The sequence below is a fragment of the Tursiops truncatus genome, chromosome 6 (genome assembly GCF_011762595.2).
Source record: "Tursiops truncatus isolate mTurTru1 chromosome 6, mTurTru1.mat.Y, whole genome shotgun sequence".
Lineage (NCBI taxonomy): Eukaryota > Metazoa > Chordata > Mammalia > Artiodactyla > Delphinidae > Tursiops > Tursiops truncatus.
Window position 1 is genome coordinate 92,574,430 of NC_047039.1, and position 19,898 is coordinate 92,594,327.

The 19,898-nt window shown below is 42.7% G+C and overlaps 1 protein-coding gene across 1 annotated transcript; it reads right to left on the reverse strand.

Moving 5' to 3' along the window:
- Positions 1-253: 253 nt before the first annotated feature.
- On the reverse strand, positions 254-19,647 carry TXN (thioredoxin). Its single transcript, XM_019946500.2, has 5 exons — positions 19,491-19,647; positions 9,082-9,186; positions 8,582-8,641; positions 1,016-1,081; positions 254-523 (listed from the first exon to the last, which is right to left on the reverse strand). Exons 1-5 carry the CDS (start codon positions 19,512-19,514, stop codon positions 461-463), a joined length of 318 nt encoding a protein of 105 aa, XP_019802059.1. The 5' UTR covers positions 19,515-19,647; the 3' UTR covers positions 254-460.
- Between the last annotated feature and the right edge of the window lie 251 nt (positions 19,648-19,898).

The following is a 19,898-nucleotide window of genomic DNA, read 5'->3' on the forward strand; positions in this document are numbered from 1 at the left end:
ATCAATTTTGGTCATGAGGACCATTCAGAGAGCACAGGAGATCTGCTTGCTAGAACAAAAAATAATACTTTCTCTGTGCATAAGGTCAAAAATAATAACAGAATTTTAACATATTACTCTATTATCTGTGCATTGCCTCCAACAAGATTTTCCTAGAAGTACAGGAAAAATCTTCAATCAATCATCAGTGGCCTACAAGGTTAAAAAAAAAAAAAAGTGATCAAGAACATATGAAAATAACTAGGACATTAAATATCATCAAATGGCCAGTTTTCATTTATTTTGAAAACTATGCAAAGACACCAGACAGTTTTAAAAAGGGTACAGTTAATATTTTATTGTCACTTATCAGATGGCAGTTAGGTATATAGTCTTCATACTTGATCCTTCCTTTTTGTAAATAAAAAAAAATTACAAGTTTTAAACAGCCAAAGGCTGATCATGTCTTCAGAAAACATGATTAGATTAATTCATTAATGGTGGCTTCAAGTTTTTCCTTATTAGCTCCAGAAAATTCACCCACCTGTTGAGAGAATATTGAATTGCCATTAGATGTAGCATTGCATCCCTATTTTGTATATCAGATATGACCACAGAATGGGCCTGGGGAGGAGAGGAAGTTAAGTATAAGCTTATTGAAAATTTACATCCATGGATAACACCCAGTTCTTTAAAGTTAAAAACAAACAAAAACAAAAACCCCTCAAAAGTCAAGACTCAGTTTTTTTACACAAATACCTCTGAACAAAGATAAATGCACTGTGATATAAATATGAAGCGCCAATCACAGGGATTAATCACCAAATCCCTGTGATTTTAGTTTTAGCAAAGATCAGTTATCAATGAGATGTCACATTATGTACTTAATGAAGAATGACATATTTAAATATTCTTAAAAGGAAAAAACAGGGATGTGCTTCCCAATGTAAAGGGTAAGTCACTTCAGTTTCTTCTTTTCTATATCATGCTTTCCTATTATTACCCAGCTGGTTTCTTCAAGGTCAGATGTACCTACCTTCTGTCCCTTTTTAAAAAACTGGAAGGTTGGCATGCATTTGACTTCACACTCTGAAGCAACATCCTGGGGGGAAGGGAGGTATAGAAAGAAGATAAAAATAAGACCATGAGGAGTGCTGAGCTCTGGTACCTGTGATCTAAAACCAGATTCTTTTTCCTGTTATGTACCCAGAACTCAGCGCCAATTTTTATACGCTTAAACAAGGACTACAATGGCAGCACAAAAGCCAAATTGGTTATATTCTCAATTAAAATTCTAATTAATACGTACTCTCATCTTTGAGAGATACCAGAATCAGATACTATACAGTGACTCAAATTGTTTAATCGAATTATTCCCAGCTGTACTGGAGTGAGGTACATAGATGATGATCATAAAGGCAAAAGTTTAGAGTTAGGGAGAGGAACAACTTATTTACAAAGGACTTGTTCAAGAATAAAGTCATGGCGATCTACAGGGACAGCTCCACACTGGTTTTTCTGTTATTGTTTTATAACCCCTACCTCTCAACACCTTGTTCACACCAGGTTTGGCGGGGGGAATGCCATGAAAAGGGCTTGGTTTGGACAAGAGTTTCAAGTGAACAGGTACATTAGGGATCAAATACATCAGCTTGGCACTGCAAAGAGGATCAGGAGAGAAGTGAAGAAAGAACCACACAGCCCTAACTAAGCAGCAAAAGCTGTGGAGGCCACCAACCACGGAGGCAGAACTCTGAGAAGCAGACCACGGAGACCAAAGAACTTTCACAGGAAAGGAAGGAAGGTCAGCTAAAAACACCGTGGTGACTTCCAGTTGGGGACTCAGGAGTAAGGGACATGGGAATTAAAAATGGAGTGGTCCTAGGACTTCCCTGGCAGTCCAGTGGTTAAGACTTCGAGCTTCCACTGCAGGGGGCGTGGGTTCGATCCCTGGTTGGGGAACTAAGATCCCATATGCCAGGCTGCATGCCCCCCCCCTCAAAAAAAAGGAGCGGTTCCTAGATTGAGCCACCAGTCAATGGTAGCACACCAGCCTAACTTCACCTGTTCCTCTGCCGGGCAGAAAAGTGTGGTTTTACGTCTTTATGAAATTGCACGTGTCCTGTTGCCAGTTTGGGCAGGAAGGGTGGTGAACGCTGCTGTTTCCAGATAACCTTTACTTTTTCTTTAAATGCTGGGCAACAAGAAGCACAAGGGCAGTAATGGCTGCAATAAAACGGCTAGTATGTACTGAATGTCTACTATATTCCAGGCACTAAGTACTCACTGAAAGCAACAGTCATAAGGAAATTCCCAAGAACCTGTGATAAGACCATCCAAATGAAGATCATAACATTTTAACTGTACCAATCTACAATTCCAGAAATTCCCTTGTAGTCTGAGAATCCAGGATGGAAAATGGGGTGGAGAGTTGACAGGAAGACGATGAGCTGCACATGTCAAGGTTCTGGACCTTGAGGATGAGTAATTGGGAAACCAGAAGATGACAAGGTAGAAGGGTAGAAGGACTGGTTTAGCTAAAAGGTTGGAAACTGGTTGTCTAGGGGGCTGAAGCTGGTCTAGATATGTTACTTGGTTCATGTAAATGCTTAAAAAAAAAAAAATCTCTGAATTGCTTGAAGATTTGGAAACACTGGGCTGGCCCCTCCCAGCACTCGGAGAGCAGCAGTTTACTGCAGTCCCTTCCCTGTCTCTTCCTGACACTTGGAAGCCACCAGTTGGATACCATCTTTCATGCAAGCAGCTGGCGGAAGCCTCAAAAGAGGTGGGTGTTAGTTTTGTTTTTATAGTACCCACAGTGGAAGGGCTGTGGTCTGGAAAGTGTGAGCCACCCTTTCCGCCACTTCTAATCATAGAAACGTACAGGGGGTGCAACTGACCTGCATCACATATAAAAGCATGCAAAACAGGACCTGGAGATAAGTAAGGAAGAAGGAGTACAAGGACCTTGAGCTCACCTCCTCTCTCGAGCACACCAACATCACAACTCATTGTTAGACAACCATTGACAAAGACTGGAACCTATCAAAAAAGATACTCCACATCCAAAGACAACAGGACCTGGATACTGATCACAACCTTCAGATGAAAACGCTAATCCCAAAGCCTTATCAGCAGAAAATACAGGGTCCCAATCAATGGAAATGATAGTCTAATTGCCGTTCTCAGATTCTGGATGCCTTATACCTCTCCTAGCCAGAGCTTAGGCAGCATTCCCACATTGGTACAACTGCCTAACTTAAAATAAAATAAGACAAAAAACTAGAAACAAGATAAATGCTCAGAAGTGGTGTCAATGCTTTGAGAAAGACTTGAAGTGTGTTGTAAGTCATGTTCATACGTTTTACGTCTTAAAATTGCAGTCAAGGGCTTCCCTGGTGGTGCAGTGGTTAAGAATCCGCCTGCCAATGCAGGGGACATGGGTTCGAGCCCTGGTCCGGGAAGATCCCACATGCTGTGGAGCAACTAAGCCCGTGCACCACAACTACTGAGCCTGTGCTCTAGATCCCGCGCACCTAGAGCCCGTGCTCCGCAACAAGAGAAGCCACTGCAACGAGAAGCCTGCGCACCACAACGAAGAGTAGCCCCTGCTCGCTGCAACTAGAGAAAGCCCACGCGCAGCAACAAAGACCCAGCACAGCCCCCCAAAAAAAAAAAAAAAATTGCAATCAAGTCTTTACATGGTAAATTTTTAAAGCATTAAGAATTCGCTCTCATTGGGTAAGAAAGTGATTTTTTTTTAAAGGTGATGCAGGATTCTGTACCATAATTGAATCCACCACACTGGGCTTTTAGGTTACGCACATTCTTGTGAATAAATTCAGACGCGTCCCAGGGCAAAAAACCTTAAAGTTGCTCAGTTTAAGAAGATCATTTTCAATTTTACTTATTTAGATAAGTATAATCTCACCTTTCTATGGTCCGAAAGCTGTCACTGTATGGATGGATCATTTTAACTCATCTGCTGGTCGACAATGTAAAAGGCTCCGATTTTGCCTAAGCATCTCTACACTATGGTTCAATCCCCACCCATGAAAGTAAGCATTGCTAAGGGAATGAAAATATTCACTTTAAAGGCTCTAGACACACATGATTAAACCACCTCCCAATTTGAATGTGTCAGTTTATCAGTATGTATCATGATTTCTGACATCTAGTTTAAGACTTTTCATGTAACAGGATCCATCTGCCCTTCCCTACGCCAGTCACTGAAAGCATGTGCTCTGTTGGATTTAGGAGACTCCAGTTCTGTGAGTGAACTGTTCAGGCCCATTTCTGCAATGGCCACAGAGGAAAACGGTTAATCAAATTCTTAAGAATATAAGAACTGGGGCAGTTAATGTGCTTGACAGTGTATCACTTCTACGTGTTCAGTATTTTCTAGAATTTATGTTTGGCTTTCTTCTAGGTTGTATCTGGGGGTGAAGAATGAGGTAGAGATGCAACATCTTAACCCCAAATGGTTAACGGTTAATACATGGTTTAATAGATTCGATTCTTCTTTTTTGGACTTTTTAGTCTTGTCCATGGATCTACATACCTACTCTGGTTACAAGACCACACGGTTTTAATTATTGCTGCTAATGTACTTTATGGGGCCTGCCCCTTCCCATCCTCTATGACTTCCCTCCTAATTAGTTTTTTTAAATACTTTCCAGGATTTTCCTGACTACATTATTTCAGAATGTCATGATCAATTTCCCAAAAATGTTGGATGAATCTAAGAGTACTAACTAGCATTTTAATAATACTGAGTCAACATCCTGGAAGACAGTATATACCCATCTAGTAAAATCTTTCATGGACCTCAGTAAAGGTTAGTAGTTCTATAACTGATATTTGATCTCTACTGCCTCTGTTACTTTTTTTCTTTTGTTTTCTATTGTTCTATGGACCAATTGGCCCACTCCTGTAGTGATTTGAAAGGCATGCACACTTAAAAATTAAGTAGTTACCTTTGAGGTTTTAAAAACATTCTTGATCTCAAGTTTATCACTTCCCTCATTTAAAAACAGAAAGCTAGCCACTCTCTAATGACAGACCCAGATCCTGCCATTTTTAAAAAAATAAACAATCTGGAACTTGTGTAGTCATATAAACACTGCCATAATCAGGATACAGAACTCTTCCCTCACTCCCATAAAACTTCCTCAGTAGCTTCTCTGTGGTCAAATACTCCCCCTTAGCCCCCACCCCCACTCTGTTCTCCATCCCTATAGTTTTAGCCCAGCTCAGATTTTTATTAGTTTTTATTAGTAAGTGTAACGAGGCTACATTTTACCTTATTAACTTTTGTTTCATTGGTTTCTAGCTCAGCACTCTGTATAGCCAAAATAACTTTAAATCTGCTGTTGTCACCTGTTATTAAGTCATTGCTGGCTGTTCTCATAACGGAAACACATGGCATCCTAAAAGGTTGCAAAACTATCAGGCCTAAGTTACTTTGTTTCTTTTGAGCTTATAAGTATCATACTCTGTAGAGTTGGGAGTAGAGTCTGCTGTTAAGGAAATAAGATCAGTCTATCATTTTCAAAAGTAGTATTCACACTTCGCTATGCATACAGAGTTGTTTTGTGTGTGTACCACATTATATGTCCATGCCTCCTAACTGTCCATTTGAATCTATTACACCTAAAAGCTCATCTCTTCCAGCCCAAGTGTTCAGAGATTTTTCTATTAAAACTAGGTGTTGTTTGCCCCAAAGATACTATAAACATTAAGTACCCTGAGTCTGCATGGACAGGAATTATCTGCATAAAAAATATAAAAACAAATTCAGTCCTAAAATATTCCATCTATTTTAATGATATGATCTAATACTCAAAATAATGAATTGATGTCATTTTTATCCCTCATCTGATTCTTTTCGAGCCAAAATCAGGGGATGGTTTTATCTACAGCGTTCCAAAGCAACAAAAAGAAGATCCACTCATGTAATTCATAAATTCCATGGGGGAAAAACAACTCATGGATTGATAATGAACTCCTTTTTGTTTGAATCACCTGCCTTGCTAACTCTGCTGAATGGCCAGGTAAGTAGGAACTGACAGACTATTGCTATGCGTATGGGGTGACCAAAGGGTTCTGGAATTCAATTTTTAATGCTGCAAAAAGTTGATGAGGCTATTTAGATGGTGTAATAGTTGTCATTAAGAGTATTAAAAAAACCACACACACACAAAAGATCATATGTTGCTCAAAGTGAAAGGTCCCCAACTTATGAGAAGGTCACTTCAAGGTCTAGAGGTCTACATACTTTTAGAGTGATGATGAGGATGACAACCACGTCTAAAGGAGGGGCTGTCATATTGAAGTCTGGGCCTGCTCTGCACACCTACTTCCCAAAGGTTTTGGATTGAGGCAGAAAGCATTGGTCCTGGCCCCAGCACCATACAGGGGCCAAATCCACAGGCTCTGCCTCAATCGACCTTTTTGTTTTGTTTTGTTTTGTTTTTTTGCGGTATGCGGGCCTCTCACTGTTGTGGCCTCTCCTGTTGCGGAGCACAGGCTCCGGATGCGCAGGCTCAGTGGCCATGGCTCACGGGCCCAGCCGCTCCGTGGCATGTGGGATCTTCCTGGACCAGGGCACGAACCCGTGTCCCCTACATCGGCAGGTGGACTCTCAACCACTGCGCCATCAGGGAAGCCCTCAATCGACCTTTTACCCTTCTGTGTTGCAGTCCCATTATCTGTTCAGGGGGGATGCTGATAAAAATAGTTCTCATGGTCACTGCCTGGATGAAATGATACAACGTAGGCAGAGGGCTTAGTGCAGCCTCTAGCATATGTTAGTATTTCCAAATAAAAATGTATTCACTTGCTGTCTGGTAGGGTCAGTACCAGTTTCTTTAGTCCCTTCCAGGTGCCATTTTCACCTAAGGTGACGAGATTTAAAAAATAAGTTAGGTTAAAATAGGGAGCAAGAGTTTTTTCACAAACACATGCTGTCTACTCTTATTTAAAACAAAAACCCAGGGCTTCCCTGGTGGCGCGGTGGTTGGGAGTCTGCCTGCCGATGCAGGGAACGCAGGTTCGTGCCCCGGTCTGGGAAGACCCCACATGTTGCGGAGCGGCTGGGCCCGTGAGCCATGGCCACTGAGCCTGTGTGTCCGGAGCCTGCGCTCCACAACAGGAGAGGCCACAACAGTGAGAGGCCCGCGTACTGCAAAAAACGAAAACAAAAACCCAGGACACATCAGAATAATTCTACTTGACAACCATACCAATTCATTCATTCTTCACCTACCACAGGTCAGACAGGTGTGCTGATAAAGAGGAAACAAAGGTGCATAAGACAGGGTCCCTGATCCCAAGAAACTGACAGACTAATGAAGGACAGACACAAAGATCATTACAGTAATAGCTAAGCTTACTGAATGCTTATCATGCGCCAGGCACTGCTCTAAGCACTTCCCAGGTCTTATCTCACACGATCCTGACAAGTGCCTTACATGCTGGATTAACGCTGCCATTTAACAGAGGCGCAACCTGAGGCACAGAACAGATAACTTCACCAAGCCCACAGCGCTAATAAGGGACACGATCCTCCCACTGGACAACCATCAATCCACGAAAAGGAGGGGCAGAGGACACCAGGGGGACACAGAGGAAGGGAACAAACCTAGTCTGGGCATAAAAGGGAGTAACTAAAGGAGAATTCCTCGAGAGGATGTGAAGCTTAAGTCAAGGAGCTTGTCCGGCAAGAAAGAAAGATGAGAAATGTGCTGGGAATAAGCAATGTGGTACTGGGAGGTGCCCACAGGCTTAGAAAATACTGCCATACGTTTCCCCACCCCGGCCCCACCCTTTTTATAGACCCTTCTGGACCTTTTGCAGGATTTCCATGTTTGCTCAATGAATAATCAACCTTACAAGGTTGGTGGGGGCAGGTATTAAGATCTGGTCATAGAAGAACCAAGGTTCAAGGGATACGAGAATGAGCCTAAAGCAGACGTCACTGGGCCAGGACTGGAAGCCAGGTCGAGCACCTTTGTTGCCACTTCATACCCTAACCCACTCCTGCCCTGCTGGGGCTAAGCAAACCTGCCCACACACGTTTAAATCCCTGCTCTGCTACTTAGTAACTGTAACTCCACGGTCAACCTGGGCATGATGACAGGACAAAGGATTAAATGAATCCATACTTGTTACGCACAAAGAACAGTGCACCTGGTCCCAAGTGCTAAACGAGCATTTGTTAAACTAAACCAATCTTTAAATGTTCCCCCCAGTTCTTCTCTCAGCTCTCTAATCAGGCATCTTGGTGTTTGGTCTCTTCAATTTCTGTTTGTCGAGCATCTCAGAATGTTGGTAGATTACTTGGGCTTTTAGAATGGCAGGTGACTAGTAAAGATGGGTAACAGATGCCTTAACCATTTTATTTTAGGATGTGATGTACTTAGCTCCTGACATCTAGGATTAAGCTCATAATTGGCACAATTACCCGTTCTTCTGAAATAAACTTTTTAACTAGGGTTGTAATTCTAGTGTTTTACTTATTCATGAGAACAAGCAATGTGTAATTCAGAGAAAAAGGCCAATGCAAAAAGCTCAACATTATTCCAAATTTCCAGCCACATACCTGACAGTCATCCACGTCTACTTCAAGGAACACTACGTTGGAATACTTTTCCGAGAGAGACTAGAAAATTAGAAAAAAAAATCCACAAAGATTTAGCAGTGGGTAATGGCAGCCAATACCCTGAAGCTTCTTAAATGGAAACTTAAAAGTAGGGACTAAAGATCCCAATATTTAGGGACAGGTAAGCATAAAAGACATTTTCCCTGAATCAAATTCTCCTTGGTATAAAATAATTTGAAACATCAACTCTGATTCCTGAACTTCAAATAGGGCCCATGTTTCACTGTGAAGAAAAAGCCACTTAAGCCAACCAAATTAACTTCTGAAAGTCGTCTTCAACAGGCTGTGTGTGTCAAACCTAAACTGTTATGCTATGATTTTTAGACCAAAGACCCGACAACAACAAAACCTCTAACTGTCCTTCTTTCCTAGCTTTGTGACCACCAACCCCAGACACACAAATAGTTTACAAAAGCAGAAGTTGGCTAATAAATACTTACATGAAAGAAAGGCTTGATCATTTTGCAAGGCCCACACCACGTGGCTGAGAAGTCGACTACTACGAGTTTCTCTCCCGCACTGTTCAAGGCTTCCTGAAAAGCATACTAAGGGAAAGAGAAAAGCAGATGTTAGGTTACGTTTATTTCCAAAAGCCCTGATAAAATGCGACACAAAACACAATTTGGAGGTCCTGCTTTCAGGGCCTATTTTTTTAATAAAAAAAGGAAAACAAAGCAAATAAACTGAGGAAATCCTACTGTGGTGTAATGTTATTTGATAAGGTGAAACAAGTAGGATGTATACAGTGTATCAATATTCATGTCTTCATAAATATAAAGAATTGGTTAATCCACATCCAAACTAAGTAAATGAAAGGAAAATAAAGACATTTGTATTACAAATGTTTCCACATCTGGACTTCCCTGGTGGCACAGTGGTTAAGAATCCGCCTGCCAATGCAGGGGACACGGGTTCGAGCCCAGGTCTGGGAAGATCCCACATGCTGTGGAGCAACTAAGCTTGTGCGCCACAACTACTGAGCCTGCGTGCCACAACTACTGAAGCCCATGCGCCCAGAGCCCATGCTCTGCAACAAGAGAAGCCACCGCAATGAGAAGCCCACACACCGCAATGAAGAGTGGCCCCGCTCGCCACAACTAGAGAAAGCCGGCGAGCAGCAACAAAGACACAACGCAGCCAAAAAAATATAAATACATAAAATAAATTTATAAAAAAAAAGTTTCCACATCAAATCTAGGTATAACATATGGTAGACATTCACTAAATGCTCATTGATCCAAGGAATCACACTTCAATTGAATAAGTCACAAAGGCACAGACTCTTGCAACTAAAACACCACAAGTTATTTTAAAAACTAAAACTTTTTGATTAAGCTAATATTGTCTATGGTAGAACATCCAAAAGGTAAAAAAAATAAATATCAAGGAAAAGAACCTTCTCCACACCCTTACACCCACTGTTGACATTAAGCATATGTCCTTATACTCTTTTTAGTGGAGTTTCCAGAATTGAGATCATACATACTATCGTTGATTTCTGCCTTCATTGTTGACCAAATGAAAGTTTTAGTCCCTTGTGAAGGGAATTTTCTTGGTTGTTTTTCGTAAGCCATGCTTGTTGAATAAAATTCCACCAGCAGAAATGATCAAGAAATCCCTTACCACCAGCCTCCCTGAATAATTTACCAATGGTTTTGATACTGTAACCCTAGCAACCTAACCTTCTAGTTAACAAGGGACGACTCTTTTAACCACAGTCAGCTGGTGCTGACCAAAACCAAGGCCATGAAGAGAAATCAAAACACAAACATCTATATCATCTGAAGTCTCGGTTTTCTTCAAGGGGGGGTGGGGGGGATGCCAGTCACATTGGTTTAATTAAAAACCAACACCACGCCCCCCCTCCTCTGAAAGCTAAGAATCAGATCAGATTTGGTCCAAGTAAAGAAGAAAGTAAATAATGCACCGTTAACGAAAAAGAACTAAAGTGAATTCCTCTGAAGTTACTGCTCTAGATTTCTACTTTCTGCCTCATGTTTATTGGGGAAAACAATTCACAAATGGTGTTTCCTGGAATGGGTAGGTCATGACTTCTGCACCCAGTTCAGTTATGCAGGTACAAACCCGCATACAAATAAACACACCACACCTTTGGGCGTGGGGAGGTGTGTGTGTGTAGTGGAGGTGGCACACAGAGAGTAAGAAGTACAGAAATTGTTTTCCCAAACCATCACCGATTTTTTCCAGATGAATTTCCTTCAAAGCCTTCCCTAATGTGATTTTTTTAGGTCAAACCAGCCATTCTTTACTGCAAGATCCAGGTAAGACAGGGAAATAAAGATTGACAACGTCTGGTCAGATGAATCCATGGTTTTGTAAACATGGTTGGCCCTCAGTAAATACAGGTGAGGTTACTCTCAACCTAGAATATTTTTCAGCAATAACTTCTGGCTTCACTGAACATGAGTCACAGAGCCAGGTACATGTATGACTTCATGACAAGTTCTATTCTCTGGATACTAAAGTTTGCCTAAAACAGACATCAGTGTGAAAATCATTCAATACTATCTGACTAAGAAGCAAACCATAATTTCTAGCTCCCAGAAACTACCAGTGAGGATTGATAAAGGTCCCCATCACTAACACAAACATTCTGAAAACAAAACAATGTATTTGGGGCAGATAAATAAGAGCAGCACCTAGCATCTCTTTTCCTAAACACACCCATTCCAAAGGTAATCAACAGGCATAAGAGTGGTTTGTAAAAAAGCATTCAGCAAAGTGCCTGTGTGTTAAAGTTGGGAGTTCAAGAAAAGGCAGCAGGGACGTCCCTGGTGGCGCAGGGGTTAAGAATCCGCCTGCCAATGTAGGGTACATGGGTTCAAGCCCTGGTCCGGGAAAATCCCACGTGCCGAGAAGCAAATAAGCCCATGCGCCACAACTACTGAGCTTGCACTCTAGAGCCCGTGAGCCACAACTACTGAGCCCGAGTGCCACAACTACTGAAGCCTGCGCGCCTAGAGCCCGTGCTCTGCAACAAGAGAAGCCACTGCAATGAGAAGCCCATGCACCGCAACGAAGAGTAGCCACTGCTCAACATAACTAGAGAAAGCCTGCGCACAGCAACAAAGACCCAACAGACAAAACTAATAAATAAATTAAAAATATGTATATATGAAATGAGTAACAATCCTGCAGCCTGTGGAACAAAAACCACATTCACAGAAAGACAGACAAAATGAAAAGGCAGAGGGCTATGTACCATATGAAGGAACAAGATAACACCCCAGAAAAACAACTAAATGAAGTGGAGATAGGCAACCTTCCAGAAAAAGAATTCAGAATGATGATAGTGAAGAATATCCAGGACCTCGGAAAAAGAATGAAGGCAAAGATGGAGAAGATGCAAGAAATGTTAAACAAAGACCTAGACAAATTAAAGAAGAAACAAACAGAGATGAACAAGACAATAACTGAAATGAAAACTACACTAGAAGGAGTCAATAGCAGAATAACTGAGGCAGAAAAACGAATAAGTGATCTGAAAGAGAGAATGGTGGAATTCACTGCCGCAGAACAGAATAAAGAAAAAAGAATGAAAAGAAATGAAGACAGCCTAAGAGACCTCTGGGACAACATTAAACGCAACAACATTCACATTATAGGGGTCCCAGAAGGAGAAGAGAGAGAGAAAGGACCAGAGAAAATATTTGAAGAGATTATAGTCAAAAACTTCCCTAACATGGGAAAGGAAATAGCCACCCAAGTCCAGGAAGCACAGCAAGTCCCATACAGGATAAACCCAAGGAGAAACATGCCGAGACACATAGTAATCAATGGGCAAAAATTAAAGACAAAGAAAACTTATTGAAAGCAGCAAGGGAAAAACGATAAATAACATACAAGGGAACTCCCATAAGGTTAACAGCTGATTTCTCAGCAGAAACTCTACAAGCCAGAAGGGAGTGGCATGATATACTTAAAGAGATGAAAGGGAAGAACCTACAACCAAGATTACTCTACCCAGCAAGGATCTCATTCAGATTCTATGGAGAAATCAAAAGCTTTACAGACAAGCAAAAGCTAAGAGAATTCAGCACCACCAAACCAGCTCTACAGCAAATGCTAAAGGAACTTCTCTAAGTGGGAAACACAGGAGAAGAAAAGGACCTACAAAAACAAACCCAGAACAATTAAGAAAATGGTCATAGGAACATATATATCAATAATTACCTTAAACGTGAATGGATTAAATGCTCCAACCAAAAGACATAGGCTTGCTGAATAGATACAAAAACAAGACCCATATATATGCTGTCTACAAGAGACCCACTTCAGACCTAGGGACACATACAGAGACTGAAAGTGAGGGGATGGAAAAAGATATTCCATGCAAATGGAAATCAAAAGAAAGCTGGAGTAGCTATACTCATATCAGATAAAATAGACTTTAAGGAATGTTACAAGAGACAAGGAAGGTCACTACATAATGATCAAGGGATCAATCCAAAAAGAAGATATAAAAATTACAAATATATATGCACCCAACATAGGAGCACCTCAATACATAAGGCAACTGCTAACAGCCATAAAAGGGCAAATCGACATTAACACAATAATAGTGGGGGATTTAACACCTCACTTACACCAATGGACTGATCATCCAAAATGAAAATAAATAAGGAAACAGAAGCTTTAAATGACACAATAGACCAGATAGATTTAACTGATATTTATAGGATATTCCATCCAAAAACAGCAGATTACACTTTTTTCTCAAGTGCGCATGGAACATTCTCCAGGACAGATCACACCTTGGGTCACAAATCAAGCCTCAGTAAATTTAAGAAAACTGAAATCATATCAAGCATCTTTGCTGACCACAACACTATGAGATTAGAAATGAATTACAGGGAAAAAAAACGTAAAAAACACAAACACATGGAGGCTAAACACGTTACTAAATAACCAAGAGATCACTGAAGAAATCAAAGAGGAAATTAAAAAATACCTAGAGACAAATGACAATGAAAACACGACGATCCAAAACCTATGGGATGCAGCAACAGCAGTTCTAAGAGGGAAGTTTATAGCTATACAAGCCTACATCAAGAAACAAGAAAAATCTCAAACAATCTAACCTTACACCTGAAGGAACTAGAGAAAGAAGAACAAACAAAACCCAAAGTCAGCAGAAGGAAAGAAATCATAAAGATCAGAGCAGAAATAAATGAAATAGAAACAAAGAAAACAATAGCAAAGATCAATAAAACTAAAAGCTGGTTCTTTGAGAAGATAAACAAAATTGACAAACCATTAGCCAGACTCATCAAGAAAAAGAGGGAGAGGACTCAAATCAATAAAATTAGAAACGAAAAAGGAGAAGTTACAACAGACACCGCAGAAATACAAAGCATCCGAAGAGACTACTACAAGCAACTCTATGCCAATAAAATGGCCAACCTGGAAGAAATGGACAAATTCTTAGAAAGGTATAACCTTCCAAGACTGAACCAGGAAGATACAGAAAATATGAACAAACCAATCACAAGTAAGGAAATTGAAACTGTGATTAAAAATCTTCCAACAAACAAAAGTCCAAGACCAGATGGCTTCACGGGTGAATTCTATCAAACATTTAGAGAAGAGCTAACACCCATCCTTCTCAAACTCTTCCAAAAATTGCAGAGGAAGGAACACTCCCAAACTCATTCTATGAGGCCATCATCACCCTGATACCAAAACCAGACAAAGATACTACAAAAAAAGAAAATTACAGACCAATATCACTGATGAATATAGATGCAAAAATCCTCAACAAAATACTAGCAAACAGAATCCAACAACACATTAAAAGGATCATACACCATGATCAAGTGAGATTTATCCCAGGGATGCAAGGATTCTTCAATATATGTAAATCAATCAATTCGATACACCATATTAACAAATTGAAGAAGAAAAACCATATGATCATCTCAATAGATGCAGAAAAAGCTTTTGACAAAGTTCAACACCCATTTATCATAAAAACTCTCCAGAAAGTGGGCATAGAGGGAACCTACCTCAACATAATAAAGGCCATATACGACAAACCCACAGCAAACATCATTCTCAATGGTGAAAAACTGAAAACATTTCCTCTAAGATCAGGAACAACACAAGGATGTCCACTCTCACCACTATTATTCAACATAGTTTTGGAAGTTTTAGCCACAGCAATCAGAGAAGAAAAAGAAATAAAAGGAATACAAATTGGAAAAGAAGAAGTAAAACTGTCACTATTTGCAGATGACATGGTACTATATATAGAGAGAATTCTAAAAATGCCACCAGAAAACTACTAGAGCTAATCAATGAATTTGGTAAAGTTGCAGGATACAAAATTAATGCACAGAAATCCCTTGCATTCCTATACACTAATGATGAAAAATCTAAAAGAGAAATTAAGGAAACACTCCCATTTACCATAGCAACAAAAAGAATAAAATACCTAGGAATAAACCTATCTAAGGAGACAAAAGACCTGTATGCGGAAAACTATAAGACACTGATGAAAGAAATTAAAGATGATACCAAGAGATGGAGAGATATACCATGTTCTTGGATTGGAAGAATCAACATTGTGAAAATGACGATACTGCCCAAAGCAATCTACAGATTGAATGCAATCCCTATCAAATTACCAATGGCATTTTTTACAGAACTAGAACAAAAAATCTTAAAATCTGTATGGAGACACAGAAGACCCCGAATAGCCAAAGCAGTCTTGAGGGAATAAAACGGAGCTGAAGGAATCAGACTCCTGACTTCAGACTGTACTACAAAGCTACAGTAATCAAGACAATATGGTACTGACACAAAAACAGGAACATAGATCAATGGAACAAGATAGAAAGCCCAGAGATAAACCCATGCACCTATGGTCAACTAATCTATGACAAAGGAGGCAAGGATATACAATGGAGAAAAGACAGTCTCTTCAATAAGTGGTGCTGGAAAAACTGGACAGCTACATGTAAAAGAAGGAAATTAGAACACTCCCTACACCATACACAAAAATAAACTCAAAATGGATTCGAGACCTAAATGTAAGACTGGACACTATAAAACTCTTAGAGGAAAACATAGGAAGAACACTCTTTGACATAAATCACAGCAAGATGTTTTTTGATCCACCTCCTAGAGTAATGGGAATAAAAACAAAAATCAACAAATGGGACCTAATGAAACTTAAAAGCTTTTGCACAGCAAAGGAAACCATAAACAAGACGAAAAGACAACCCTCAGAATGGGAGAAAGTATTTGCAAACAAATCAATGGACAAAGGATTAATCTCCAAAATATATAAACAGCTCATGCAGCTCAATATTAAAGAAACAAACAACCCAATCCAAAAATGGGCAAAAGACGTAAACAGACATTTCTCCAAAGAAGATATACAGATGGCCAAGAAGCACATAAAAAGCTGCTCAACATCACTAATTATTAGAGAAATGCAAATCAAAACGACAATGAGGTATCACCTCACACCAGTTAGAATGGGCATCATCAGAAAATCTACAAACAACAAATGCTGGAGAGGGTGTGGAGAAAAGGGAACCCCTTGCACAGTTGGTGGGAATGTAAACTGATACAGCCACTATGGAGAACAGTATGGAGGTTCCTAAGAAACTAAAAATAGAATTACCATAGGATCCAGCAATCCCACTACTGGGCATATACCCAGAGAAGACCATAATTCAAAAAGACACATGCACTCCAATGTTCATTGCAGCACTATTTACAATAGCCAGGTCATGGAAGCAACCTAAATGCCCATCGAAATTGAGTCATTTGCTGAGACATGGATGGATGTAGAGACTGTCATACAGAGTGAAGTAAGTCAGAAAGAGAAAAACAAATATCGTACATTAACGCATGTATGTGGAACCTAGAAAAATGGTACAGATGAACCGGTTTGCAGGGCAGAAGTTGAGACACAGATGTAGGGAACAAATGTATGGACACCAAGGGGGGGAAACCGCAGGGGGATGGGGATTGTGGTGTGCTGAATTGGGCGATTGGGATTGACATGTACACACTGTTGTGTATAAAACTGATGACTAATAAGAACCTGTTGGGGCTTCCTGGGTGGCGCAGTGGTTGAGAGTCCGCCTGCTGATGCAGGGGACACAGGGTTGTGCCCCAGTCCAGGAGGATCCCACGTGCCGCGGAGCGGCTGGGCCCGTGAGCCATGGCCGCTGGGCCTGCGTGTCCGGAGTCCGTGCTCCGCAATGGGAGAGTCCACGGCAGTGAGAGGCCCGCGTACCGCAAAAAAAAAAAAAAAAAAAAAAGAACCTGCTGTATAAAAAAAATAAAATTAAATCTAAAAAATTTTAAAAAATGAATAAAATACTATTAGAAAAAAAGAAGAAAAGAAATGGCAGTGGCCATTCTTCAAAAAACTTGATTTCTTCCTCCTCACTTTTATAGTCCATTAACACACTTGGAGCGGAAATGGATCCCAGTGGCTCTAAACTACCAAAACCTCAGAGTTGTCTTGGATGGCCCACGGCACGAAGTCCATCAGGATGAAAAGCTAAAGCGTACTCAAAATTTACAAGAAACATTAGCTTAGCTTTTGATTGACTCTGGATCATAGTTTTGAACATCAACTAATTATCAGGGACTTTGGGCCCCAAGCCATAGTGCTTTTCTGGGTAATGAATTTACTGTCACCCTTGTACCTCTTGGTATTGATGAGGGGAGGAGGGTGCCACAATTACGAGAACTAAAATAGGGAAAGACTGAAATGTGCTCCAGGAACCAATTTTCTGCTTGTAGTGTTTGGATTCTGAAACAATTCATATAGACCAAAGATTTCTCACTCCTTTCATAGGTTTTCAGATGTTCTACTGATGAGGTCACCAGACTCTGCAGAAGACCATCCGCTCCTCCCCTCATAGACTGTTGTTTGTCACTCAGTAGACACTGAATAAAAATATGTGGAAAAAACTCAATATTAAGGTTCTCTCTTTTCTTCTTTTTTTAAATAAATTTATTTATTTTTGGCTGCATTGGGTCTTCGTTGCTGCACATGGGTTACTCTCTAGTTGCAGCGAGCGGGGGCTCCTCTTCGTTGTGGTGCACAGGCTTCTCACTGCGGTGGCTTCTCGTTGCAGAGCATGGGCTCTAGGCGTGCTGGCTTCAGTAGTTGTGGCACGCGGGCTCAGTAGTTGTGGCGCACAGGCTTAGTTGCTCTGTGGCATGTGGGATCTTCTCGGACCAGGGCTCGAACCCATGTCTCCTGCACTGGCAGGTGGATTCTCAACCACTGCGCCACCAGGGAAGCCCAAGGCACTCTCTTTTCAACCAATGAAAAGGTTGTTAATAAGTCATAAAAGGTTCACATCCCTTGACCCTGCACTCAAGACCCTAACCTGAGGAAACAGCCTGAACTCTGTATAAAGCCTTATGAACAGAAACATTCACTGAAGCGTGGAAAACTGCCCAAATGTCCAGCAATGTCTTCAGATATTGAAATGATCGCAAAAAGCTTCTAATTACACGTAAAGTGTTCAGGCTAAATTAGACGACAAACACACAGCTCGGAAATAAAAACAACCTCAACTATTTTGTGGTTGCGTCTAGGAAATAGAAGATCTCTCTTCCCAAACTTTCTACAACGATCTTTATGTTTTCTGGTTGTAAAAGGAACAAAAAGATAAGGAACCATTAACAGACAAACTTCCATTTCCAAAGCTAACCCCAGCACCTAAACCAGGTCGGGGCACGCGACCCGCCTTTCCCCTGCTTTACTGGGGTGGGCGGTATCGCAGGGTAAACGGTTTCGTCCCACTGTTTGAGCAACATCAGTTTTCTCCCACTCAGTTTTGTGCCTCAGCATTTAACATCCACTCCTTGAGGGGCCACAGTACACCAGACACTGTTAGGCTCTGAGTTTTCCAAGCAGGAGGGTATTAAGTTTGCAATAACTCTCGACATAGAACACTTTTTGTCTTGGTCATTCCTAAAAGGACAGAACCGCCGTCTGGGTACCAGAAAGCCGACGAGCACACAACGGGGCGCGGCCGCTCTCAGGGGCACTCCTGGCTCTAGCGAAACCCACCGACCACGAAATTCACCGTGGGTGAATCACAGATGGGTAGGGCAGTGAAGGTCCCTGGGCCCAGCCTTGCGGACTGAGTCATTCCAAAGCCTGAGCTGCCGGAAACACGCCTTGCGCCGCAGGAGGAGGAGTCCCGAGGGCGCGGCCCGGACTTCACCTCATTGACGCCACCTGGGCCCCTAGGGCCGGACTTGTACAAGCGAAAGGGTTCGGGGGGTGTCTCCAGCCCGGAACCGCTCCCTTCGCGCGGATGCAACACGCGTCAGCTCTGCGGCCGAGCAGTGCTGGAGGCAGCCGGGGGTGTCCGGCCTAAATCCACTCCCCAGGGAGCTCACTGCACCCAGCGCGGGTGGATCACGCCGCTCTCCGGGGAGAGTGGCAGCCAGCAAGCCCCGGCTTTCTCCAAGGAGCCCTCCACCTCCTTGCCCGGGCCCGTGTCCGGATACAAATGGGGACCAAAGGCAGACTCCCTCCATCCTTCACCCAATCGCGGTTTCCCGGCTGGGGTGGGGAGGGGGCGGAGGCGCAATGGAGGACTCCAGGGCGCTCCCCACGCGCGTGCATCCCCCGGGCGCATAGGTTACCCGGACCTAGCCCTCCAGGGCACGCTCCACCGCCCCGGGAGCGCCCAGGCCCGGGCTCCTCGCAGTCCCCGGCCGAGTCGCCGCGTCCCCTTCCTCCAGAGATGCGAAGGGGCGGCCTGCCCACCTCCGGCCCACCGCCCACCCCACCTGCCGGGGCTGCGCGCCGCGCCTTGGCCGGCCCCGGAACGCTTACCTTGCTCTCAATCTGCTTCACCATCTTGGCTGCTGCTGTCTGACTAGCGACCTTACACTGGAATACACGGAAGCGGATCCAAGGCACCGGACGAAGCTTGGAGAGCACGCAGCCCGCTTTCCCTTTATAGCAACGGTGGGCGGGGCGGGCGGGCGCGCGCGGCGTAAGTGTGGCGGGGGCGCGCCCGCTGGGGCCTCCCGGGCCCGCCTAGGCTTCTGGGCTACGCCCCGCCTCCCGGATGCGGCCGGACGGGGGCGGGACCGCCGGCAGGGGCGGGGCCGGAGGGGCAGGGCTGGGGCGGGCGCGGGGCGGAGCTCCTGGGAGTCCTCTGGGCTGGAGACCTTCGGCGCCTCCCACCTGTACCCCACCTGGGAGTGGGGATGCGTGACGTAAAGGGCGCCTGCACTA